At 47.9% G+C, this 26,311-nt stretch overlaps 2 protein-coding genes across 5 annotated transcripts in view; both read right to left on the reverse strand.

Annotated features, from left to right (window-relative positions):
* The window catches only part of TREML1 (triggering receptor expressed on myeloid cells like 1), a 78,746-nt gene extending 69,705 nt beyond the window's left edge, over positions 1-9,041 (reverse strand). Inside the window, exons 1-6 of one of the 3 annotated variants that reach the window (XM_004739965.3) lie at positions 8,369-9,026; positions 7,840-8,172; positions 5,774-5,885; positions 5,292-5,377; positions 4,737-4,789; positions 3,825-4,378 (exon numbers count right to left, since the gene is read on the reverse strand). In XM_004739965.3, the coding sequence (XP_004740022.1) occupies positions 4,067-4,378; positions 4,737-4,789; positions 5,292-5,377; positions 5,774-5,885; positions 7,840-8,172; positions 8,369-8,411 (939 nt within the window). In that variant the 5' untranslated portion in view covers positions 8,412-9,026 and the 3' untranslated portion in view covers positions 3,825-4,066. Of the gene's footprint in view, positions 1-3,824; positions 4,379-4,736; positions 4,790-5,291; positions 5,378-5,773; positions 5,886-7,839; positions 8,173-8,368 lie in introns of those variants that run through there. The other 2 variants (XM_013062537.2, XM_004739967.3) reach the window with 2 other exon arrangements.
* A 3,396-nt stretch (positions 9,042-12,437) lies between these two features.
* Positions 12,438-25,591, reverse strand: TREM2 (triggering receptor expressed on myeloid cells 2). 2 transcript variants are annotated; one of them, XM_045071178.1, is made up of 6 exons: positions 22,879-25,591; positions 16,907-17,065; positions 15,108-15,458; positions 13,652-13,742; positions 12,785-12,978; positions 12,438-12,688 (listed from the first exon to the last, which is right to left on the reverse strand). In XM_045071178.1, the coding sequence occupies exons 2-6, from the start codon at positions 16,944-16,946 to the stop codon at positions 12,672-12,674; spliced, it is 693 nt and encodes a 230-aa protein (XP_044927113.1). In that variant the 5' UTR covers positions 16,947-17,065; positions 22,879-25,591; the 3' UTR covers positions 12,438-12,671. The 2 variants fall into 2 exon arrangements, with proteins under 2 accessions (XP_044927113.1, XP_004740005.1); XM_004739948.3 differs by lacking the exon at positions 22,879-25,591 and adding an exon at positions 16,431-16,483 and having other exon boundaries at positions 16,907-19,191.
* Positions 25,592-26,311: the final 720 nt, after the last annotated feature.

The raw sequence follows: 26,311 nt of genomic DNA on the forward strand, positions 1-26,311 counted from the left end.
CTGTTCATGTCTACCATTTCCTTGCTGATCTTCCACCTATCTACCTTGTTCTGCCTATTACTGAAAGTGGGATGTTGAAGTCTACAGTTATTACTATTTTCTATTTCTCCCTTCAGTTCTGTCAGTTTTGCTTTATGTATTTTGAAATGCTGTTGGTAGGTACATATATATTTATAATTGTTAAATCTTCTTGGTGGATTTACTCTTTTACCATTATAAAATGTCCTTTTGTCTTAATTCATATAACCACCCCACCTCTTTTTAGTTAGTTTGCGTGATACAGGTTTTTCTATCCTATTACTTGGAACCTAGTTGTGTTTTTGATTCTAAAGGTTGTCTCTTATAGGAAGCATGTAGTTGGATCATGAGTTTTTTTTTTAATACATTCTGCCAATCTCTGCCTTTTAATTGGAATTTTATTTACATTCAGAGTAATTACTGATAAGATAGGATTTATGTCTGCCATCTTATTATTTGTTTTCTACGTGTCTGATGTCTTGTTTCCTTCTCTTTCTCCACTGTCTTTCATTATATTAAATACACAATTTAAATTTAATTTTAATTCCCTTGTCATTTCTTTTACTATATTTGTGAGGGGTTTTTTCCTTGCTATAGGGATTACAATTAACATTTTAATTTAAAACAATCCAGTTCTTATTTATACTAGCTTAATTTCAACAATATACAAAAACTTTTATCCTGTATAACTCCATTCCCTGCCCACTCTTTCGTATTATAAATGTCATAAAAGTTATATCTTAAATTGTGTGCCTGTCAACACAGACATGTAAAGGCTACTTTATGAATACCGCTTTATGTGCTTTAAATGAGCTACAGGGAGAGAAAGCCAATTTTCTTAAGTAAAGATTCTTTGGGTTGATGCAAGCCATTGGTTTCCAGAGTTCTAAAAAAGTTGATTCTGGCTATTTTTGCCAGTTTTCTTCTTGCTTTTATGGAACAGAGAATTGTTTTATAGAGAAAGAAAGCAAGCAGAGGGAAGGTAGGGGCAGAGAGGGGGGGGAGAAAGAGAATCTTAAGCAGGTTCCATGCTCAGCAGAGCCCAATGCAGAGCTCAGTCTCAGAACCCTGAAATCATGACCTGAGCTGAAATGAAGAACGAGATGCTTAACCAACCGAGCTATCCAGGCACCCCTGGAAGAGAGAATTTAAGGAGTTGTTATGTTCAAGCACTTGTTAGTATGAGCACCATGTGCTATATGTAAATGATGAATCACTAAATTCTACTCCTGAAACCAGTATTACACTATATATTAACTAAGTAGAACTTAAATAAAAATTTGGGGAAAGAAAGTATTTTCTGAATTCTTCAACCATTTTCTTTTAAATCGTTCTCAATGTACTTTTAATTTGCATTTCCCTTAGAGTAAGTAAAACATCTTTACTAAGTTTATATTTCCTGTTTTGTGAGCTATATGTATATATCCTATTAAGTATTTGTTTTCTAATTGATTTGTAGGAGTTAGAGAAATGAGGTCTCTGCCTTTGTATAAGTTGCAGAACTTTTCCTCATTTTGAGTTTTATCTTTATTGTGCTTTTTTAGTGGAGAAAAAGATATCAGTCTTTTCTTGTTTTAATGTATCAATGAATTCTTTTATGGCTTCTGAGTTTTGTATAATAACTTAAAGAACATCTTCCTCTCTAAGATTATTTTAACTAGTCCCCCAGGGTCTTTCAAATATTTTTTAAAAATCAACTTTATCAAAATGTAATTTACATACAAGAAAGTGCACCTATTTTAATGATGGGTTTTGACAGACATATACACCCACATACCACTACCACTATCATGATAGAAGATATTTCAGTCACCCCAAAAATTTATTTCAGCCTTCTCTACATTCATTATCCCCACCCCAGGCACACCATGAACACAAAATACTCTGATTTTTCATTGTCTTTATATCTGTGATTATTTTCCCCTTGTTATTTCTTATTTGAGTAAGTTAGCTAACACTCTCTCTTTTATTTCATTTCATTTCAAAGAATAAGCTCTTTTATTTATGTATTATACAATTTTCCTCCTTCAAAATGAACTAGCAACTTGAGTAAGATGCTTAATTCTTGTTGAGGGTGTGACTTTTCCTCTGAGAACTTATTTAGCTGCATTCAAAGGTTCTGATATGAAGCAATGGCCTTGTCATGTCACCTGCATTTTATTTGCTTTGTTTTCCTGTTTCTTATGATAAAATTTAGAAGATCTGTATTTTCATCTCAGAAGTTACAGTTATAACTGAGAGATTCTGTTTGGTATTCATAGACTTTTACCATGAGCATTGATGGAATTAATGTATTTCCCTTTCCTCCTTCCCTCTTCTCCACCAGCCAGTTGATCTTAGTATTTTCCTTTGTATTATTAAATATGCTTTTACTTCTGTCAGGCTCTAAAAAGTTCAAACTACATTCAGACCACAGTAACTTTTTCCCCAGACGGGTTCTTTTTAAATTTTATCCTTCCCTACCCTCATTGCCTCTCTTCCCCAGCAGGGAAGTCCCCAGTTATCTTAGCCAGGGAAAATAAGGGCTTAGTTGATTGGTGGGCAGCTGCCACCTCCACAAGGGACAGAAGTAAATTTGTGTTATGTCACAGTCTGAGACTCTATCAGGGGAAGCTCAGAACATCCTGCCAGAGCTCCCTGAAAATAGCATCACTAGGCCTACCCAGCTGGAGCCCAGGGTACTTGCTCTGCCTGTCCTTTCTCGGATACCTAGACCAAACTCAGGGCCTCTCCAGATGGTGAAAAACACTTTATGCCTAGCTCTCCATGACTATAAAAAAAATAAATAATTTCCCAAGCACCCCCTTCTCTCTATTTGTCTTTCATCTCAATATGGGCCGATAGTTTCAAACTGAACAGTTTCATAAGAAATCCTGGCAGACATCTTAAAGGCCCTTCCACCCACAGCCTGGACTAGCTTTCATTTACACTTGGCAATGACCACACCTTTACCATTCATTCCCCTTCTTCCCATGCCATGCCTTTTCTCTACTGGGCTCTTTCCAGGCTCCAGATTTCAGGCCAAAGAGTACAGTGCTACCAGATGTCCACCCAGTTGAGAACTAGCTCTGATAAACATGTCTGCAGAGGTCTTTTATCTCCTGGCACTTGAAAATCCTTGGTCCTGCCAAGGGATAGGCTTGGGATTTACTTCAGTTTCTGATCTTACTCCTGTTTTATTTATTTTTTATTTAAATTCAGTGTAGTTAACATATAGTATATTATTTAGTGATTCATTGGTTGCATGTAACACCCAAATTAGTTAACATATAGTGTATAGAATTTAGTGATTCATTGGTTACAGGTAACACCCAAATTAGTTCAAGTACCCTCCTTAATGCCCATCATCCAGTTACCCAATCCACCCACTCACCTACCCCCCGCCAACCCTCTGTATGTTCCCTTAACATCACTCCTATTTCTTTTCAGCTCCATCTCTCTTACCACATCTGTCCTGAGTCTCCTTTCACTCATGATCCCATTCCTCCCATGTGTTGTCACATCAGAAGATGCCGCCTATTTACAAGGTGCAGAGCAGAAGGCAAAAGAGGTTTCTAGACTAAAGCCAATGGATCTCTAATTTAGGTACCATGAAAAAGGCAGGAAATACTTCTGAAGAAGGCTTCTTAGTGTCCCTTGAATCAAACTCCATCATAGTATTCTGACCAGAGAATGAAACTTTGTCCCTACTGGCAGAACAGACTGGAGATCATGCAACACAAACCCTGGACCAGAATCTTCAGTTCCCATGCCATAGGAATAGTCAAACTCGGGCCCTTTCCTCCCCCTCAAACATCAAGAGCTCATATATTACCATTCAGAGTTTATTTAACTCAGTGTTAGAATGGCAGAGGAACCAGCATGGGGGATTCCCAAGACACCTCAGTCACATTTAAGTCTCACTTCAGGTCAGAAAAGCCAAGATATTAGGTTAGAATCTAAAGTCCCTAGCTTCTCTGATATCCTAAGGGTTGAGGGCATGGGCTGGCTGGCTGGATGCACAGAGTTCTGGGGATGCTCTCCTTGAGTGTGCAGGAGGATGAACAGCTTAACTGGGTGGCGTTTGGCCGTTCGGTGGATCCTGGGCTGGCTCACAGGAGGCCCCTCCACCCTTGTCCCTTCCAGGGAAGATGACTGTGGCATATGTCACAGGCTTAGAACACATTAGTACCTTAGGAGGCAGAGGGGGAGATGAGGGTTGGGCTGGGGGTGGGGATTTCTCTGATGGGGGATCAAAAGGTACACTATAGGTGGTATTGTCAAAGGAAGGTGGTGAGTCGAGCCTAGCATATGGAATGTCAGATGGCAAATCAAGTCCCAGTCCAGAGTTACTGATGTGGTGGGCCACAGAGGAGGAGGCCTGTAACAAAAGCAGGCAAGTGAGAAAGAGAGAAAATGCCTCCTTCTACTCCAGTTCCCACAAAGGGAAGCCCAGGATCACCCTGGGTCTATCTCTCAAGTCCTGAGTATGTTGGTGGGTAAGAGGGATTCCCTTCGAAGATTTTGAAGGCCTAACTTTCTTCCCAAATTGGGGAGGGTGAAATACCAAGGCGGGAAGGTAGAAGACAACTGGTACAAAGTTTACACCATTTAGGAAGAGGATGTGGGCCCTGACTGGGTGTCAGTCTTTCTCCACCACCACCCTCTATCCTGGGACCTCTCAGTGAACTGGGCAGATGGAAGAGGAATTTGGCTGGGGGCCTGCAGAGGCCTCTTACCATGCCCCGAACTCCGCTGCTCTGAGGTTGACCACGGACACCAAGCCTGTTTCCTGGGAAGACAGAGGATGACACCATAGTCTGCTTCCCATCCTGGCTCAGAGCCCATCTCCTCCCTCCCTTCAGAAGTCCCTGAAGGCTCTTTCCTTGTCCAGACCCTTCATCTCACTCCTACCAGCATATCTTTCCCCACTGCCCCCCCCGATCTGCTGCAGCCTGCCAGGTGCCTCCCCACCCACTGACTGCTTCCACCTCCCTTCATCCTGCCTCAACACTCAGCCTTTCTCCTAAAACCCTTCTTTCACCTCCACTAGTCACCTGTTTATCCCACTGTCCACCCTGTCCAAATCCTCTCTGTCACCAGGACAGCTCCCACTGAATCTCCTCCTCCCTGTTCACCCCTCGTCTAGGAAATTCTAGGACCTGTGGGCCTTACTAAAGCTCAGACAAGCCCACCTACAGGGGACACAGACCTAGAGTCTGACATTGTGTATAAGACTAGCTGGTACACTACCAGCAGGGCTGTGCTGGGTCGGCTGGTGGATGGCTACCTACCTTTCCTCTTGGCCATCACAGCAAACAGCACCACTGCTGCCACCAGCAGGCTCAGCAGGACCACAGCGCCCCAGATCAAGGGGATGCTGAAGGACATAAAGGGATAGGCGAGCTCAGAACTGAACCAGGCAGGAAGCTGCTCACCAGGAACTCCAGAGCAGTGGAGAAGGGTGCTGTTCTTGGTGAGCCATGGTTGCAAGAAGAGGAATTGGGGGATGGAATGAGGAGGACAGACTCAAGCACGGCAGAAGAGAAACACATTGTCAGGCTATCCTGGCCGAAGACCACCAGGATAAAGGGGTCATTGCTGAACTGGGATACACAGGCAGGTCTGCCTGACTTCCTGTCTGATCAGAGGTTCCCCAGGGGTGGAAGGAACCATGAGGTTTCCCCTTGAGTTAGCCTGGGGCTCTGAACAATCTCTCACTCCCCTGCCTACCACCACCCTTTTCCCAGCCACCGAATACAGCTCTTATCTGTACCTCTTCACATCCGGGGTGGGTTCCGCAGGGCTGGCACTGCCCACAGTGTCTGAGGAGGAGCCACCAGCCAGAGTCCCAGCCTTATAGGTCTCCTTCTCTTTCAGTCGAGGAGCTGAGTCAGAAGGAAATATTAATGAGCATATAACTATGGAGGGCAGGGTACAGGCCTGTTGAGATCTGAGGGACTGGGGGAGTGGGGCTGAGGAAGCAGAGATCCCAAGTAAGTAACACAAATGGGGCTTGACATCTTCCTTAGGGGCCTAATTCTGGAGATCAGGGATGGTCTCTTTCTGTCTTTACCTGTTAGTGACCAGACCCACCTTCCCCTCCACCACCAGATCCCAACCCTTGCCCCTGCCTTCCTTCCCTTGCTCCTCCAGACCCCTGGCCTATCTGGTCTGCTCAGACTATGCAGAATCAGCCATTGGGTAATCTATGCCTGCCTCCCCACCCCACCCCAGAATAGGTTCTCCACTCTTGTGGAGTGCCACTCAGTGGCAACCTTGCTCCTGGTGCTCATCAGTTGGTCTCTAAAGGGGCCTCAGCACAGCCTGCTAGACTTCTCCATATACCTGCAGCCATGGGACACCCTGCAGGCTGGATGAGCCCATCCAAAGCTCTGCCCTCAGGATCTAAGGAATTCTTGCATCAACCCTAGTGTGACACAAAGCCAGAAGACCCTTGCTGGGAGCCTTGCTCAGAGCCCAAGTCTTAGTTTTGTGACAAGGCTTCTATTGTCCTTACAACACACTCAACTCTGGCTATGGGACTCAGGGTTGATTTCTCTGGGCCTGAGGATTTGTCTTGGGAACCTGGCCGGTCCTTCTAGACCCTCAGGATAGGGGTCTTATTCCCAGTGGCTCATGGTTCCTATCTCCCACCTCAAGCCAAACCAGGATCTGGAGAGGCCGTGTTTCCCATCTTGCTGCATGTGACCTGCCCTCCTAATGCCTACTAAGCCACCCATACCCTCCTTGAAAGCCACGCTCCGCTGGCTGGCCAGAGCATCTATCCTCTACAGCGGTTGGGGTCCCAGCACCTGCCCCATCCCATCCTACAAGTTGGAGCTATTAGACCTTAGAGTGTCAAGGAAGGAGGAGGACAGAGGATGACAAAGACCACCAGGAACATATTTACAGTATGAACTAACAATCATGGACCAGAGATGAGAGGGATATTAATGACAACTTAGTCTACACTAATAATTAGCAAATGGGGGGGGGGGGACCAAGAAAAGGAAAAATGCCTTTCTTCATTTCATGGCTTGGGGGTTGGGCACAAATTACATGAGAAAGGAGGACCTAAAAATGAAAGGAGAACCTATCATCCACAAGAGAAAGATTGTAACAGTCTCTACTTCTACAGGCAGCTGGCCATTTTCCCTCCAGAACATTTTTTTTCTTATAACATCCAACTTTTCAGGAAAATTCCTTCTTCTACTTTAAAATTGTCTTTTAATAAATGCTTAGACCTTGGAACATTGTAGCCTATCAGAGAAAACTGCAGCCTATCGAAAGAAAGTACTTTCTAGACTCAAAATAGGGTTGACAATACTGATAATCTATTAGTGACATTTTCCTCATTTTTAAAACAAAATGAGCTGGGAGTAATTCAGGCACCGAACGCACCCTGCTTAAAGGTGGGGCACATACTATATGCTCAGTGAAGACATAAAATTAAATAAAATACGGATTCAATAATTTTAAGCCATCAAACCCATTATAACAGGAGTAATAAACAGGAAGATTTAAAAAATGAATTCCAGGTTGATATGCCAATTAATACTTCCTTTAAAACATTTCTTAGAGGAAAAATATAGCATTAAGTATGTTGAAAATGCTGGATGAGGAGGCCAAGGCCATGGGTGAGGAAGGAGGATATGCCTTCCAATGGAGAAACCCACTGTCTGGCTGTTTTATCTCAGACTGCTCACCCAGTTTGGTTTCCGGTCCCTGGGGAGCAGTCAAAAATATCTCCTCCCAATTCCTCCCCTGCTAAGGGCCCCCATCCCCCAAGAGGTGCAGGTGGAGGCGGGGAAGGGCAATGGCCAGCCTAGGATAACTCACCTGGAGGGAGCACGTCCAGAGCGACTCTGTGCACCGTCTGGGGCCCTGTGGCCCCCTCCACCACGCAGCCATACTCGCCTGCATCCTCCTCCTGCAGGGTAATCATCTCCACCTGGAGCAGGCCACCCCCCAGGTCGGTGAGAAACATGCGTCCGCCACCCGGAGCTCTGCGATCCACAGTGGAGGACACCAAGGGCTGGCACCCCTCTGGCAAGAAGCGGCACCACACCTTCCGAGCCTTGATGTCCTGAAGCCGGTAGTGGCACTGCACCAGAATGGAGCCCCCCACGGGGGCCTGCAGCACCTCTGGGAGGGTGACCATGGAGCCCTGGCCTAGGGAAGGAAAGGATGTGGGATGACTGGGCAGGAGCTGGGGAAACTTTCCAGTCCACCCACTGCCACAGGGGCACAGGGACGGAAAGTCCACCTTCTGGGCCCTACAAAAGTTACTATTGCCACAATAATGCCAGTTATTCCTGGGCCTGGAGTGCAGTATGGGGGCCCAGGGTGCAGCTCCTTCTAACCTTACCTGCCAGTCCCAGGAGCAGCAGCAGTAGCAGGTTGGGGCCCATGGCGGGTCAGGCAGATGTTGGCTCTGGGGCTCGCCTGGCCACTGACACAGCATTCCCCAGGGAGCAGGAAACGTCTGCCTCAGACAGTCACGTGGGACCCTCAGTGGCCATGGGGTGGGAGGCAGGCGCTGGGGGCCCCTCCATGGGTGGGGATAAGGTGACTTTCAGAAGCCTGGTTGGTTCAGTGCTTGGCAACTTGACCATGAGGGCCAGTAGGGGTGGGCAAGGCAGGGTGAGAAGGCCCAAGGACAGGCAGAACCCGGGCTCCTGGGTCCTGGCTAAGGAATGAGGTGAGAGGAGGACTGTGATAACTGGAAAGCAACAGAGAGAGAGGGAAACGAATCCTCAGGGTCTTCCAAAGCTAAAATCCAGGATGCAGTGCTGTGAATGAGGAAGGTGGAGCATTATTCTGGTTCTACTGTCTGTAATGAGCCTGAGCTCCCAGGGGACTGTCCAGTCCGACCGCACGACCTCACGCCCCCTCCGTGGGCCTTCGTTTACTGTGCCTTGGCAGCGTGCACCCCCGTTCTCCAGTTCTGGCAACCACATCCATCCTTTGATAATGACACCCCATTTCCTCTTCCCCTGTTCTCTGGAACTCCTTAACTAGTTGGTTATTGAACCTCATGGAGTCATCACATTTTCCTATCTTTCCTCTCTCGTTTTCCACCTTTTTGTCCATTTTGTTCTGATTGCAAGAAGACACCCTTGTCTTTTTCATCCATCCCTTCTATTACTGTCTTGTAAGTGTTGGTTTCCTTAGTATTTTCAATTTACAAGATTTCTTATTCTCCAGACATTTCTTATAGCATATTATTTTTGTTTCATGAATGGACTAGCCTGTCAGGAGACCATTCTCCATGGATATTTTCACATATCTGCATGGTCTGGGCACTGATCAAGCTTTGTTCCAGTGTGATCGAATAGCAAACATGTCTTGAAAGTTAGAGTGTATCAGCTCCAGAGGGACTTGCTTAAACACCCCGGCCCCCTCCCTCGAGAAGATCTGTTTACCTTCCGGAGTAAAGGTGTCTCTCTCCCAAGAGAGGAAGATGGACCGATGCTGTTTATAAACTCCAAGCCTCATACTGGGAGGTTCCTCTCCCATGACACAAGCCCACTGCTCCACAGGAAACATCTGGCCACCATTCACATTGCCCTGTGCAAAACTGGGGTTTGGGGGACCCTGCGCTGAATGTGGACGATAAACCTCCTGACCTGGGACTCCAGGGGGAGCAATGCTATCCAGAGAGACAAGGGAAAGCAAGGTGGGGATGGCTGAAAGGGGTATGCTGCTCCTGAGCTAGGCATCACACCTAGAAAAGGACTAAAGAAACCACCTCGCTCCTTCCTCTCCCCTCCTTTCTCTACTTTTTCCCTCTCCCTCTGACTCCCTCCTTTCTTCAGGAGCAAGCGAGCTGCCAGTGGGGCCTGGAAACAGGAGCCTGAGAAAGCCGGACAGTGTGTGAGGCTGGGAGTGGTGAGAAGGTGACCCGATGTCCCTTCTGCCCCGGGTTCTGGGTCTGCCCCGGAACATCAGATGTGGTGCTACACTGGCAAATCTTGGGCAAATCGGACAGGTGGGTCAGCCTCGTGAGTGACATGCAAGTGCTTACCTCTGTCCTGCCCATATGCATCAGGTTTTCTTTGATTTCTTATGAGAAAGTTATTACACTAACGGGCCATGAAGAGGAGGCCTGTCCTCGATATGTAACCAAGTATCTAAAATGGATACAGTCCACTGCTGGGTGTGAAGGACAGAGGTGACAAGGCCGCAGGGAGGTGTCAGACTGTGACACCTTAGGGAAGAGGTAGGAAGCCAGTGTTTATCTGGGACCTGCTCTGCACCAGATATCTGGCCTGGGACTTTCACTAATGGTATTTTAACCTCACAAAACCCCGGCAAAACAGGATTGATTTGTTTGTTTGTTTTTATTTTTAATAGGTGAGTTTCAAAGAGGTTAAGGATGTGGCGTCCGAGTGGCTCAGTCATTAAGCATCTGCCTTCAGCTCAGGTCATGATCCCAGGAGCCTGGGATCAAGCCCCACATGGAGCTCCCTGCTCAGCGGGGAGCCTGCTTCTCCCTCTCCCACTCCCCCTGCTTGTGTTCCCTCTCATTATGTCTCTCTCTGTCAAATAAATAAATAAAATCTTTAAAAAAAAAAAAAGAGGTTAAGGAACTTGTTTCGGGCTCCTGAGTAAGAGGCAAAGGTGAAAATTTGAACTTAAAATTAACTGACCCCCTTCAGTCCAGTGTGCACCCCAACGAGTCCGAGGCAGGGGAACCCAGTGGTGATCCAAACCCCGAAGGGGATGCTAAAATGTTGCAGAGGAAGAAAAAGAAGAGGCCAAGCTCTCAAGAGCAGGCGAGCACCAAGCACACTCCAGTACCATGCATGGGGGACCCTCCCTGGCCATCTTGTCGGCATTGGTGCTGGCAGGTGGACAAGCTTGTTCCTGGGTGCTAGACTGTGCCTCAGGTCTGCGGGAAGGAGATGAGGGCCTGCAACATGATTAGGAAGCTTGACATGCCACTGGGTCCGAAGACCAGAGACACACAGCCTGGACAGGCGTCCTGGAGGTGGGGGCAGGGTCAGTGCAGCAGCCTCTGTGGGGAGTGGACAGGGCAGGGCTGGGCTGGCTCCGGGGAGTGATGTGTAGATGTGAAGCTAGACACAAGGGCTGCATTGGGAGACCTTCCACACAATCAGAAACCGCAGGAGCCCACGCCCATGGTAGGGGGCAAAGCCCTGGCCACACGGGCTCCTGGGCTTCCACGTAGCCAAGGCAAAGAATGGGACCACCTCGTTTCCTCCTCTTCCTGCATCCCCCTCTGGGCAACTCTCCATCCTCTTCCTCTCACTCGTAGCTGTATGGTGTGTTGTGTTTGGGGGAGAGATAGGGTTCCTGAGCCACCCTGGCTGTCCCTCTGCCCCAGTCCTCAGCCCCTGATATCCTCCTGGTTCACTTCCTCTTCTCCTCCCAGGGCTTCTCCAGCTGTTCCTTCTAACGCCCTCTAGAATGACATCACCCCTGACCCTTTCATACTCCCAGTGTGCCTAGTCATCTACTCCTCAGCACTTTATCTTTTTTTTTAATTTATTTGTCAGAGAGAGCATAAGCAGGGGGAGTGGCAGAGGGAGAGGGAGAAGCAGGCTCCTTGCTGAGCAGGGAGCCCAATGCGGGGCTCAATCCTAGGACCCTGGGATCATGACCTGATCTAAAGACAGACACTTAACCGACTAAGCCCCCCAAGCATCCCCTCAGCACTTTATCTTGTAACGTACTGTCTTGCTGACTTATTTATTGTGTCTGTCTCCCCTCCCCTCCCCTCCCATTAGCCTGTGGTTCGAGCAGGAATCTTTGTCTGTTTTGTTCACTGTCATGTCTCTGGCGTCTAGAATGATATAAGGCACAGAATATATCTGTTAAATAAGTAAATTGAGCTAGAGGGAAGGTCCACTTGAACACCAAGCAAAATTTGGATTTCTAGGCTCTGCTGGAGACTTGAGGTGATGTTGTTCCTTTTTGAGCCTCAGTTTCCCTTCTGTGTACTGGGGGGATGAGCCCAGTAGTTCCCGGTTCTGGTATGCTGCACGTTTAAGCCAAGCCCTGGTTGTTCACCTATACAGGAAGTAACACCAGGAAAGCAATACTCCGGGGGCAGGGAGTGGATGAGTCAGGTGGGTGTTAGAAGGACTGGTGCAGGGGTGGGCAGCAATAATCCTAGAATCATCCTTCTGAGGGGCAGGAGGCAAGTGGAGGAGAGGGGAGCAGACTGGGTGCTAGAGAAATCCCAGAGGAGGAGGCAGTATTCAGTAACTAAATCTAGGGAAGGGAGCAAGAAGACAAAGATGGGCGGCGTGGAGCCTGCAAGAAAGGGGGGGATGCAGTAGCTTAAGACCCAAGACCCCGAGAGGTCAGACCTTTTATCTCCTCCTTGGCCAAATTCATTTCCTAGCCCCGTAGCAAGAGAGAGGCCTTCACGGAGCCCCAAACCATCCAATTAAACATGAAGTCTGGGATTTATTTGTGAGAGTATTTAATGTCCGGTGTCCAGAAGTTGGCAAATGTTCTTCCCCCACCCACACACACAAACACACCCCTCTGTTCCCAGGCCCAGGGGAAGCAGGGGATGGGTAGGCTGGCCTTCTGCCAAAGCAGAACCAGGAGTCTGGGTGGCCGAGGGGCCAGTGTGCAGGCTGGGAGGGTTCCAGCAGGCCTCTCCTGGGACTCGTCCCACGCGGGGTCCTCTTCTCTCATGTGTCTCTCTGCTCTGCAACCGACCGAGTGCTCACACGGCGCCTCTGAGCCCCACCTCGCCACCCCTGCCTGGTCCACCTCCAGCCACCACTGTGCCCTTCGTACTCACCTGTTAGGGTCTGGAGCTGGTAACTTGGATCGTGGCCGCGGTCCAGCTCACTGGCCGGGCGTGTCGCCAGTTTCTGCCCACGCCAGGCCGCAGCCCAGAGGGCACTGGCTGCTAGAAACTTGCTGAGAAAGATGCAGGCCAAGAGGAGAAGGATGGAAGTGGGTGGGAAGGGGATCTCCTCTTCAGAGAGACTCCTTGGAGACACAAGGACATGAGGGAGGCCTTGGGGTGCCCTGCACACTGAGGTCTGCCCCCCGGCGAAGGAACAGGGAGACACTGGGAGCTTTCAGAGGCCTAGAATAGCTCCCCACCCAGCACCATCCCTGGGATGAGGCTTGGTGGGCTTGGGCGAGCGTGTAACCAGGTTCTACCTGCTAAGCACATTTGAACACTTCCTGTACATGGTGGTATAGTATGGGAGGGTGCACACGTGTATTCTGTGGTCATGGTAACAATATTTCAACACCAGTACACAGGTATCAACCAATCAGAGCTGATTCTGGTCCCACCAAAGGAGCAGGTATCTGGGGGTCTCAGATTTGTACTAAAACTTTTATTATTGCTAAACTGTGGCCAGGTCCAAGGGTGGCCAGAGGAGGAATGGGGGGCTGACCATTCAGGAGTCTTAGAGCAGCTGGTATGTATAAAAAAAAGAATTTCATTATTTTAACAACTGGCATGACCATACCAATACACAATGGCTGGTTGGAGGAGTGTTTGGACAAAAAAAAAATCATCTCCAGGTCCTCTCACGCTCTAATTGTCTTTGAATTTGTCCTTAGTTCTGGGACCTCAGCCTGCATTCCATGCCTTGGCTCTGCAGGGCAGAGATCTGCTCAGAGACCCGGGAGAGACCTGTCTCTGTACCTGGAGATGCTGGGCTCCACGTGGATATCCTCAAAGCTCTTGGACTCATCATCAATCCAGAGATCTCCAGCGTCCAGGTGATCAAGGGGGTCTGTCGGGGACAGTGCCTTGAGATTCTAGCCCTCCTCCTTAAGGCACCTTAAGGCAGAGGGGAGAGCCCTTTTGGGTGTGGTGAGGCCTCCTGAGTGCTGGCCCAGAACAGATCAGGTCATTAGCCTCTCTGACCCCCAGGCTCCTGCCCTGTAAAGCAGGCTAAATAGAAACACCTTCTTTCTGGTAGTTTTGCAGGACTGAGTGAGAGCATACTCTCTGGTGCTTAGCATCTCATTGGAGCTCAGTAACTCCCACCCTCCCATCACACAAGGTCTTCGGGAAGGTCAAGTGAGTAGATGGATATATTTGAAAGTTCTATGTGAATTCTCAAGTTGTCCACACCAGCTCTGGATGGTGATGAGGATGATGATTATACTATTTTCTGGCCACCCCCTTGGGAGTTGGCTGAGGCTTAGACCCTGATAGGGCTGAAAATGTGTGTCCCTTCACCCCCTTCCCCCTCATTCCACCACATCAAAGAGTGGTGGACATGGGGTTTGGGTGGGGGGCAAGCCATCTCCCCTCTCCTTCCCACCTTAGACCTTAGACAAATGGCTCATTTCCACAAGGGGCCATGTTGTGGGGGAGGGAGTGGGAAAGGAGAGAGTCAGAAGGGGTCTCGTACCCCCGGATTTGTTCTCCTTTGGGACACACAGTGTTCTGAAGACACAGGCAGAAGGCTTCCCTGGAGGGCTTCCCTGTGCAAAGCTCAGGGTGGGGAGGACCCTGCTGCCGGTCAAGTTTGGAATGAGGACCCCAAGTAGTTCAGCAGCAGGAGGCTGGGGCATGGGCTGTCACTCACCCCCAGGCACTTTTAACCCTGTCCCCTCATGGGTGCCTCTCAGGAGCCCCATGGGGGACAGCAGGACAAACATCATCTCCATTTAAAGATGAGGACGTGGAGGCCCAGAGAGGCAAACACATCACCCGGGGTCACAAGCAGCACCCCTTCCTCGGGCTGTTTTCTGCACCAGGTTGGCACTTTCTTTATGTTGGCAGGCTCTTTGGGTAAGTGGGTAAGGGAGTCAATGAACTTCCTCCTGCTCCTTAAGGACTGGATCCTAACTGGATGCCAAAAGGATAAAGCTGTTTGGGGAGGCAGGACCACAACCAACTCATTAGGTGCCTTGTGAAACTTAGAGGCCAGGACCATCCTGCCAGCAATGCAGACCTGCCCCAGGGAGCACAGCCTGGAGGGAGGTGCCAGGGCTGAAGTACGGCCCCCTTGTGCAGTGAGCAACCTGCACGACCATCACCGTGGCCCTGAGTGGGAGAGCAAGGCCCGCACAGTGGGTTTTCCCAGACATCAGAGACATAGTCTCAGCACAGGGTGGGCCAGAGGTGCAGTCAGCCACACACTCACCAACCAGCACCTCCACCAGGACCTTCCTGAGGGTGTCAGCCTCATCACCATAGAGACTCTGGCACTGGTAGAGGCCAGCATCGTGAGCTTGAAGATTCCGCAGTGTGATGGTGAGTGTGCCCCCCAGGGCGTCGTCCACGATGGCCGTGCTCCCATTCCTCCTCGTTATGAAGGACAGCAGCCATGAGCGGTGGGTGCTAACAACCCGCTGGCACGGGCCCCCTGCCTCCAGCTGGCGGCACCAGGCTTTGCGTCTTCCCCAATGCTTCAAGGAGTTGTAGGGGCAGGAGACCTGCAGGGACCGGCCTGCCATACCCTGGAACACTGTCGTGTTGTGGGCTCCAGACAACTCTGGGGAGGAGACATTCCTTCACTCTTTGTTCATTTACCAAATGTTTATTGAATGCCCACTGTGTGCAATGAACAAAGAGATAGAAATCATGCCCTTAAGGAGCTCAGGTTCTTATGTGAGTTGGGAGAAGGTGTATACCCCATGGTGACACCCAGGTCCTAGGTCTGGCTTTACCACTGTTGGACTTGCTGGGCATTTTTAAAGAAGTGACTGACCCTCTCTGGGCCTATTTAAATAGAGACGTTCCATCCAGTTCTAGTCCACACATTTTCTCCCTGTAATATAGGACCAAGGCCTGTCCTCTACCCTCTCCACCTCAAGGGAGCAGGGCTGGATACCCCCTCCCCACCCTGGCCATTCCTGCTTACTCTGCAGCTGCCCACGCCGACACTGGCTCTGCATCTCCTTCTGACTCTTTGCTCCAGGCTTCCCTATTTCTTTGGCTTTGTTCCCCTTTCAGGAGAGACTCATCTCAGAGCTATTTTGGGGGAGACACGAGGCTGCTATTTTGGGCCTTTCTTGGGGCAGGGGAGATAGGCTTAGAGCACAGTTCATTGCCAGGACAGAGGCTGCTGAGAAATCACCCTGAGCCCTCTGCCTCAACTTCCCCTCTCTTGGTCCTCCCTTACCCCATCTTCAACCATATGGTAACAGAAACTTGGAAGACAAAATTAGGGAGCAGGTGGCCTGCCTTTGGGAAGCAGAGAGGCCTGATGAGAATAGTGTCCCCTCCACTTGTCACCCTGTCCATCCCTCTGCCTCCATAAAACCTCTCGGCTTACCTCCACTCCACCCCTAGCTAATAAGCCTCAGGATCAGGACTCTGTTGGGACAGCCTCTCCTCTCTCCAGGTTTGCCTGTTGCTCTAGGGGAATAAGAGGCACCTTCCCCCAGTAAAAAGAGGTAGTTACGTGCAAGAATCTAGGGTGCTAATCCTCCAACTAAGTGACTGAAATCTTCAGCCCCCTTACCTCCCTTCCAGGATGGAGGACAAGAAGAGCTTCACATCAGCAAAAGAGGCACCCTGAAGATGTACATGCTTGGTTGTGGGTTTTTTTCCTCCTCCTTTTTCTTCCCTCCCACCCTGCCATTCCTCTGGGGCTAGCGGTTCATAATTTTAGGGGCTGTACCCATGCCCCCCAAAACGTACCCCCACTACTAGCTCGAGCCTGAGACGCCACCATCCGAATTCCTTCCATTCCCATGTGGCCAGAATCCACTAGCCCCTTATACTTCCCCGTGCACACAGAGTATGACCATGGGCTCTCATACTGGGGAGGGAGGGAGAGCATAAAGAATGTGGGGTGGGGGAAAAGAGGGGTGCAGAACATGCTGCGGATTTCAACTGCCTTTATAGTTCAAGCCGGTGCTGCCCACCCGCCCGCCCGTCATATACTCAAGGAGGGGAAGGAGAGACTGCCTGGGCAGCAGAGGGCCAGGGTCCTACCTGTGATGGCGACCAGGATAAGCAGCCAGAGGGACTCCATGCCAGCCTTCTCTGACAGAGGGCAGGCCCAGGGTACCTTGTGCAAGATCTCGTCTGTCCCTTGAATTGCAGAAAGAGAGGGTTCAGGCACGTCAAGTGCTGCCCACAGGAACTGAGCTCCTGGAGATTGAGAAAGAGTCAGGACTGGGGTCTGACTTTATGATTCAGGGAGGCTTTGCTGGGTTGGGGAGGAAGGGAGAGGAGGAGCCAGCCACTGCCTCCCAGCAGTCAGAGGTTGGGGATCCCAGACCTCTGAGAGGCCAGACTGCCCTACTGTTCCCATCGGCCCTAGTGACCTCACATGGCTGGGGCTGGCCAGTATCCAAGGCAGAGTCCTCACTACTGTGTTCAGACCCTCCTCCAGCTACAGCACCTGCCACACCCTAGTTTCAGCCTTGTGAGGGATGGGGAACAGCTGGACCCTCAACCAGCCCCTGCTAGTCCTTCCCTCCAGGCCAGCATCCCTGTAGTATGACAGCAGCGGACTTCCAAGTCCCTCCTTCCTAGCTCCTTTGTGTGCAAACACCCGTCCATAACCCCTCTGTGTCTCAGTTCTTAAAACTATAAAATGGGAATAATAATAGTGTGTAGAGTTATTGGGAGGGTAACATGGACTTCCACAGGCAAAGTTCTTTAGAATAGAGCCTGATACACAATAAGCACTCGCAAATACTAACTAGTACTATCCTCGTAGCAAGGAGGGGAAGATGGGCTCTCCACTTGAGGGAGAATATTCTCTTCCACCTGCAATCTCCTGCTTAAGTTTACCCTCCTTTGTACAGTTGGATGCCTCCTGTGTGCACATGCTCACACGGGCATTATTTAGTGCCCATCCACACCTACGGGACAACACAGGACGTGACATTTGCTTGAGTTCCGGGGGTTGGTAGTGTTAATTCCCCACAGGTGTGGGCCCTTAAAGGATGATCCAGGCACAGGGACTTGCATGGACAAAGGCACCAAAGCATGAAATGGCTCGGTGGTGAATCAGGGATGGGCTGGGGGAGGTGGGGCATTCCCAGGGGCAGGAAGTAGAGTCCTGCTGGGGGAAGTAACTGGAGAGGCTGGAAGAGCCCACAAGAATCCACAGATCATCAGAGTCTACTCTGGTTCCTTGCAAGCACTTACTGATTTGTTTTTATTCACTTTACATACATGTACTGTGTATATGCATGGACAGGGAATGTGCTTGGAGATGGTTTAATGATAAACACAAGACCCTTCACTCAGAAAGCCAGCTGCTCAGTCTTGACCTAATGGTCCAGGAAAAGAAGGGTCTGAGGCCACCTGAAAATCATTCTGTAGGTCCCTTCTATGGTCTGCTTTATAAAGTCAGGATTATTGGCATATCATTTACATGCACAAAAATTCACCCCCTTGGCTGTCTACTTCTGTGAATTTTGACAAACTCATATATCTCTGTAACAACGGCCACAAGCAAAATGCAGGACACTTCTATCACCCCCAAGAAAGTTCCCTCATGCCCCTGTTAGCCAATCTCTTCCTCTCAAACTCAGGTCCTGGCAACCACGAAATCTTCCTTCTGTTCTTGCAGCTTCCTACCCTTTCTAGAATGTCCTATTCCCAGAACCATATGGTATACAGCCCTGAGTTTGTTTTTTTCACTTATCAAAATATATTCAGCACACACGGAGTTACACTTCTCAGTAATTCATGTCTTGTTATTGCTGAATATATGTTATTGTACAGCTGAACCACACATACTCTATCCATTCACCAGCTGATTAACATTTGATTGGTTTCAAGTTAGGGGCAATTATGGAACAGGCCACCATAAACATTCATGTACACATATTTGGTGTGGTCTTGTGCATCATGTCGCTTGGCTAAAATCTTAGGAGTATAGTGCTGGGTCATGTGGTAAATGTGTGTTTAACTTGATAAAACTGCCATGCTGTGTTGCAAAATGGTTAAATCATTTTTGCATCCTTGTCAAGACTTCATATTGTCAGGGTTTAGCAAAGCCATTCTAATAAGTTTGTGACAATATCTCATTATGCTTTTAATTCCATTTTCATAATAACTAACCATGTTGAACATCTTTTCACTGTTTACTTGCCACCGGTATACCCTTTTTGGGCAAAGTATGAGGCCACATCTTTGTCTATTTTTTAATCATTGATTAGTATCATCATCACTATTGAGCTATAAGAATTCTTTATATATTCAGGATACAAGTCTTTTCTCAGAGATGTGATCTGAAGATACTGTCTTCCAGCCTGTAATTTGTTTTATCTTTCCCTTGACAGTGTTTTTTAAATCTTTTGTTTTTTTAAGATTTTAATGCTGCTGAAGTCCAAGGTATTGATTTTTCATTTATGATTTGTGCTTTTTGTGTTCTGCTGAGTATTTTTCCTACCTCAAAAGCACAAAGATTTTCTCCAATATTTTCTGTTAGAAATTTCATGGCATTGGGTTGTACATTTTGGCCTATGATCCACTTCCAGTTAGTTTTTGCTTGTGCTGTGAGATATGATTTGTGGTTTGTTTGTTTGCCTATGGATGTCCAACTGACCAGCATCCTTTACTGAGAAGAATGATCCTTTCTGCGTTGAATTGTCCTGGTCTCTGTCAAAAATCGATAGACAGGTCTATTTCTTGACTGTCCTTTCTATTCCATTGATCAAAATGTCTCTTTACACCAGCACCACACCACCTGGACTACTCACTTTAGCTTTATAACAAACCCTAAAATCAGATGACGTGAGTAATTCAACTACACTGTTCTTTTTCAGAAAGAATGGGCATTGACTGTTCTAGTTACATTGCCACATAAATTTCAGAATCAGCTTGTCAATTCATTACACCCACTCACCCACCCCCCAGAAAAAAATTGCCTGTCAGGCCTTTGATAGGGATTCCATCAAATCTATAGCTCAGTTTTAAGGGAACTAGGCATCTTAGCAATACTGAGTCTTCCAGTCCATGGACACAGTCTTGCCCTTCACTTACTTATTTCTTCTATGGTTGTGCTTTGTGGTTTTCAGCATACAACTCTTGCACACATTCTGTTAAATGTCTAGGTATTTCTATACCTAAGTATGATTTGAGTTCTATTTTAAATGTGTTTAGCTTTCTATATCTTAGACAAAAGCAGAACTCAGAAGTCTCATGAATCTAATTTTCTGGCCCATTTATGTGCCATTCTTACCTTTTCCACTTCCTTCCTACCTGATGAAATACTCTTTTTTTTTTTTTTTTTAATTCCTGTAAACCTCACAGCAAAGGGCAGATATCAAGAAATCTTTACGGAGTCCTCACAGCACATGCATATCAAATGCTCTCATCTTTCAGCTCGTGCTAATTTGTGGTTCAATTTCCTGATCCTCCATCTGAGCGCAGGAACATTTTGGCATCACCCCACTCCCACGCCCAGGGCTAAATCTGTGTTTAAAGACACTTGCTCCCGCCAATTCGGGCACAGCGATCTTTTTCCCTTTATCCTTGCATCTGAACCCTGTCATTCGCTGATGCGTGCATTTATTCAGCCACCATGTCTTCGCCAGTCACTACGATAGAGAAGGCAGGTCTCTCAGAGTCTCGGGAAGTCCCAGACAAGAAGCACAGCTGGACGTATGAAACCCTCCTGATGTTTCCCTTCCGTTGAGACTTCACAGCTGCTGGACAATCCCTTTCAGAATGCCTGGAGGTTCCTTAGTGAATCCCTCTAGCAGCTGTTGCAATGATCACGTTCCTCAAACACACCCTCTACTCCCCTCTCTCTTTTCCCTAGAGATAAAACCAAGACTCATATGTGTGCATCCCCATCATCCTTCAGACCTACCATTATCCTCTCAGCCTTACTCAAGCCACATGAGCGGCCGCGGAAGCACCGGATTCCAGTCAGGACCATGGCCAGAAGCAACACCTGGTCTGGGCTGGAGTAGGGACAGCTGGCAGGGGAATGGGACACTGAAAGCAAGAACAACTCAAACTCCTTCAGGAGTTGACCCAAACAGGAAAGCCCCTGCCCAGCAGGCTGAAGAGAGTAATTGCTGTTGTTCACCCCACTCTCTGCGAGAGTAACCAACCATAAACATCAGAGCCTACAGATATCATTTGCTGATAAGCAGCCAATTTGACTCCTCTCTGCCAGTTCCCTCTTCAGTCCTGTCCTGCATTTACCTATTCTCACCTTCCTGGACTCAAACCCTTGCCCTCAAGCCCCAACCTCCTCTCTCACCTCCGACCCCTCTCACACCTGACCTTCTTTCCCCACCTTTCTTAGTATTTGGACTATCCATCACTCTCCAACACTTCTTGATGAGGCCGTTCTCCCATTTTTTTTTTAATTTTTTAAAATTTATTTAACAGATAGAGATCACAAGTAGGCAGAGAGGCAGGCAGAGAGAGGGGGAAGCAGGCTCCCTGCTCAGCAGAGATCCCAATGCGGGGCTCGATCCCAGGACTCTGGGACCATGACCTGAGCCAAAGGCAGAGGCTTAACCCACTGAGCCACCCAGGCGCCCCGCGCTCTCCCATTCTTTTTTTTTTTTTTAAGATTTTATTTATTTATCAGAGAGAGTGGGGGGGGGGAGAGAGCAAGCACAGGCAGACAGAATGGCAGGCAGAGGCAGAGGGAGAAGTAGGCTCCCTGCTGAGCAAGGAGCCCGATGTGGGACTCGATCCCAGGACGCTGGGATCATGACCTGAGCCGAAGGCAGCTGCTTAACCAACTGAGCCACCCAGGCGTCCCCCGTTCTCCCATTCTTAACATCTGATCTTTTCTTAGTTGAAGACCTCAACCCCTGTCCAGGGTCAGTGCCTCCCCTCATCAGGGCAGGACAACTCCCAGGAACTGAGGGTGTGTGTCCTCGTGCATGTGCACATGCTAGCCCCCACTGATGGGCTGCAGGATGGCAGGCCCAAAGGGAAGATCTGGATGAGAACACAGGAGCTGGGAGGCAGGGACCCAGGCACTACACCAAAAGCAGAGGGAACCTCATCTGTCTCGTGGCTGGATCAGAAGCGGTCCAAAGTCTGCCAGACTGAGGAGTATACCTCGCCTGCACTTGGGGATGACGCATGGGGATTGGGAGGCTGGGTGGCATAGAAACAGGAACTGCAGCAAGGAGTAGGCACACAGGGTTTGGCTTCTCACAGACCTGTGCTTAATGCCAACTCTGGTATTTACTAGCTATGCAGCCTTGGGCAAGTTCTTAACTCTCTGGGCTGGCTTCACTACCTGGGTATACACAGCTAGGGCACGCTAAGTGCAAAAAAAGGCCATGATTATTTTCCTTCTTCTTCCATATATTTCTTTCTAAAACCTTCCCTTCTTTTCCTGCCTATCTCTATCCCAGGATGCCAGTTTCCAGTTTCAAGACGACTACTTGCCTGCATCCTATTTACCCATCTGTCTATCTCCCTCCCCCGGATGACCCCCAGGAGCTGCTTTCTCACCCATCCCCTCTCCTCCAGTGTCTCAGGTGCTACTCCCGCATTCCCCCATGCATGTTTCCCTCGACGCTGTCTCACCTGTCCTGAAAACCCCTCACTTGTCTCGGTTTCCCTATCCCTGTCCCTATCCCTTTTATTTTCAAGCTTATTTTAAACTTATTTTATGTTTTACTTTTTTACTTTGTAGGAACGGCTTCGTTATTCGTGCTCTTCGACCGTTCATTTGAGTCTGATCACTAGAAGCCACGAATGGCCCCTCCCAGCCCTCCTGGCCTGGCTTTTCTGCTGCCTTTGATACCCGGACCACCCTCTACTCCTGCCCCCACCCCATGCTCCATGCTATCCCTGCTCAGTCCTGCTCTGTCCCTGGTAAGGCTGTCCCTCTGGATTCTGTCGCCCTGGCTCCTGGTCGCCTGACTTACTGGGTCTAGCCAAAGGGAGCTACTGGCAGGGGGTTGGCGGTTAGGAGGAGAAATAAGTTGGGATATTGTCTTCCCGTTTCTCCCTCCTACCTCTACCATGGTTCAGGCAGTGGCTGCTGTCCTCTGATGGGCGGTCCCTCCTCCACAGCTCCAGCTTTCTGTTGGCTCCAGTAACGTAATCATAATCGTCTCTTTTGCCCTTCCAAGTGGGGGTGTTCACAGCTCCCTGTCTTTGGATGCATCACCATCCCTTGGTCATCCCCTCATTCGTGCCCACTCCTCTGTGGGAACCCTGTTAAAACGATTGGCAATTGGACCTTTTTGTGTGTGCCCACCTGTTCCCAGAAGGGAACTTGTGCGGGAACTATCTTCCACCTGCTGGGCATTTCTTTCACTCTCACAGAGGGAGTGGGAGAACCTGGAACCCTCTTCACAGGGGCACATTCATTTATCCCGCTTATTTTCCAAGCTCCTACCGTATGCCAGGCACCACATAGGTGCTAGGAAGGTGCTATAAATAAAGGAAACACTACTTCTCTGTTCCTAGATGTGGAAGTGATGCTGATATTGTAAATTTGTACTCGCAAGATTTTAATCCAATACCCTGGGTTCAGGGAGTGAAGGGAGACTCAAATGAGTCTTCAGAGAGAGTTTGGGCATTCCTGGTCATCTCAGCCTGAAAGGCACATTTGAGCTTCTGTTCTGAGTGTGAGTTGAGAAGTCAGGATGCCCACCAGGGTGGAAATGGGGGCCCAGACTTGAACCACAGAAATCTGCCAACTAAAGATTGGTCTTGCCATGGCCAGAAGCATAATGCCCTAAAAACAAAAGAGGATTATTCGAAACTTACAGTCTAATGCAAAGAAAGAAAACAGTTCCTCCAGGGAGGGGCTGACTCCCACACCCAGCACTGAGTGGACCCCACAGGGTGGCACTATCTCCCTGTCATGCTCTGGCCTGAGCCAGGTCACGAGTCTGTCCCTCTACACCCAGAGTATGTTGGGCAATCAGGGATCAACAAGGAAATAAACCCTGAGACCAACGTGCAGCTAGGTTGGCCCTTCCTGACATTATCTGACCGTGAAACCCTTTAAAAATGTACTCTAAACTTTGAGACATCTGCAGGAGCTCTGGAGTTATCATTTGTGCCAGGGTTACAGTAGAAATCAAAAACAGTCCTAAAGACAAATTCGTCGCTGCAAAATTTAACAGTTTTCCAAAACACTCCAAGCAGAATTTTTATAATCACAATATAGAAAAACCAGATATGTTTAAAGACCCAGTGTCCAAATGACAGCAAGATAAGACAACACTTAGTAACACACACTAACGCTTAGAAGACATACACCAATGATGTCAACAGTTATTTGGTAAATACTTCTTAGGCAGTTGAAGCGTCACACCTGCAAAGCCATAGGTAATTTCTCCCCAGGATCACCTGTTTCACTTACGTAGCACAGGGATTCAAAGGGAGATTTTCCTATTATAATAACTATATGAAATGTGTTCAGCATTTTAGAAATCTTTCAAAAAACTATATTCAATTAACTTTTATGTGAAAAATACATAAAAATGCACTCTAAAAGGTAAAAGTTATCCACAGTTCTACAACTCAAAATATATGAACGTTTACTGAGTGCTTACTATGTGCTAGGCATTTTTCTAAACTCCTTACGTGTGTTTTGTCATTATGTGTGAGGTAGGCAATAATTTTGTTCCAGGGTATAAGTTAGATTTAGATCTAAACAATGTGGCTCAAGAGCCAGTCCTCCTAATCTTACTGAATGGATTTTTCCTCCATTGCTCTCATTCCCCAGAGAACATCACTATTGATATTTTGGTGTTTGTCCATCTAGCCTTTTTGCTATGGCTACACACAGAGACAAAAACATAAAGGAGCTCATGCTAGACATATTATTCATGGCTTGTGTTTTTCATTTAATATATCTAGAATGTCTTTCCATTTCAACAGGTATCTACATAATATTCCTTGGTGTGAATTGGATATTAAAAGAGTTTCTAAGAGTTAATTCTTGTAACTTGTGATAAGCATAACTTACTTTTCCTCACTGTAAAATGTTTGAAGAAAATACATTATTAGCATGGATTATTTTCACGTGACACTAATGTCTCTTAAAACACTAATGTTTGTGGAACCCTGGGAAGCGAATCCAGATACTTCACTACCTTCAGAAAGCTTCAGCTTGCAATCCCCTTCTTCTGCACTCGGAGTCACGTAGCAGAACCTGCTGTCACTCACCCTCCCACCCCACATCACCAAACCATCCCCATAAACTCAAATATCTCAGCCTAGAAGATAAGACCTAAAACAGCAGGGCCCAGAGAGATATGGAGTAGCCATACTTCTCCCCAGCTCAGACCCAGCTTTTTTACTTCTGAGTGTGTTTGGATGAGGAAACATGACTCCTTCGGTGAAGACATTAATGACTACCAGTGGGTGGGCAAACAGAGAGACCCCGGAAGAATTGGGTCAAGGAGAGATTCCCTGGGGTGAGGGAAGAGGTGAGTAAGATGGTAGATGCCCGCTATTGACAGCAAGATAAATGTTGACTCCTATGTTTCCTTCAAGGACAGAGTAAAGTTTCATATTATTTTGATGACTTTTTGTTGGTGTCAGCCTGGGTGTCCTTGACAGCCTGGGTGTTCCTTGAAAGACAGGACCTTCACCAAGTCCCCCTTGAGTTTTGTTATGCATATGACCACCACAGTAGGAGGGAAAAAAGGACTTGTTAGTTTATTTTTTAGGTTTGGGGGGGGGGGTAGGGTTGTTGTTCATTTGTTTTTTACTTAGGTCTTTTTGTAAAGGTTTTTTTTTTTTTTAAAGATTTTATTTATTTATTTGGGAGAGAGATTGTGAGAGAGAACATGAGCGAGGAGAAGGTCAGAGGGAGAAGCAGACTTCCCATGGAGCCGGGAGCCTGACGTGGGACTCGATCCCGGGACTCCAGGATCATGACCTGGGGCGCCTGGGTGGCTCAGTTGGTTGGACGACTACTTAGGTCTTTTTCTAACTTCAGTACCTACTCTCAGGGGTCAAGAAGTTAATCTTTTTTTTTTCTTTTGGTTGAACAATTTTTTTGTTGTTGGACACTTTTAAAATTATCTTATTTTTTTATTATGTTATGTTAGTCACCATACAGTACGTCATTAGTTTTTGATATTGTGTTCTGTGACTCCTTGTTTGCATTTAACACCCAGTACTCCATGCAATAGGTGCCCTCCTTAATACCTGTCACCAGGCTCACTCATCCTCCACCTCAAAACCCTAAGTTTGATTCCCAGCGTCCATACTCTCTCATGGTTCATCCCCCCTCTAATTTCACCCCCCCCCATTTTCCCCTTCCTTCTCCTAATGTCCTCCATGCTATTCCTTATATTCCACAAATAAGTGAAACCATATGATAATTGTATTTCTATTTGACTTCAGTGAAAAAAAAGGACTTGTTTTGAGAACTCCAGTAAGGATTCCCAGGAGAAAGAAGCTCTGGCAGCAGAAGAGGCA

This window comes from Mustela putorius, unplaced genomic scaffold (assembly GCF_011764305.1).
Source record: "Mustela putorius furo isolate JIRA1106 unplaced genomic scaffold, ASM1176430v1.1 tig00003983_pilon_pilon_pilon, whole genome shotgun sequence".
NCBI classification, from domain to species: Eukaryota; Metazoa; Chordata; class Mammalia; order Carnivora; family Mustelidae; genus Mustela; species Mustela putorius.

What these genes read in the sequence shown, in the direction of transcription:
- TREM2 (XM_045071178.1), bottom strand. Translation starts at nt 16,946, where the DNA reads ATGGAGTCCCTCTGGCTGCTTATCCTGGTCGCCATCACAG. An exon ending in CCTGGTGGAGGTGCTGGTTG is followed by an intron (nt 13,743 to 15,107) that starts GTGAGTGTGTGG and finishes TGTCCCCGACAG; the next exon opens with ACCCCCTTGATCACCTGGAC. An exon ending in GTGGAGCCCAGCATCTCCAG is followed by an intron (nt 12,979 to 13,651) that starts GTACAGAGACAG and finishes TGTGTCTCCAAG; the next exon opens with GAGTCTCTCTGAAGAGGAGA.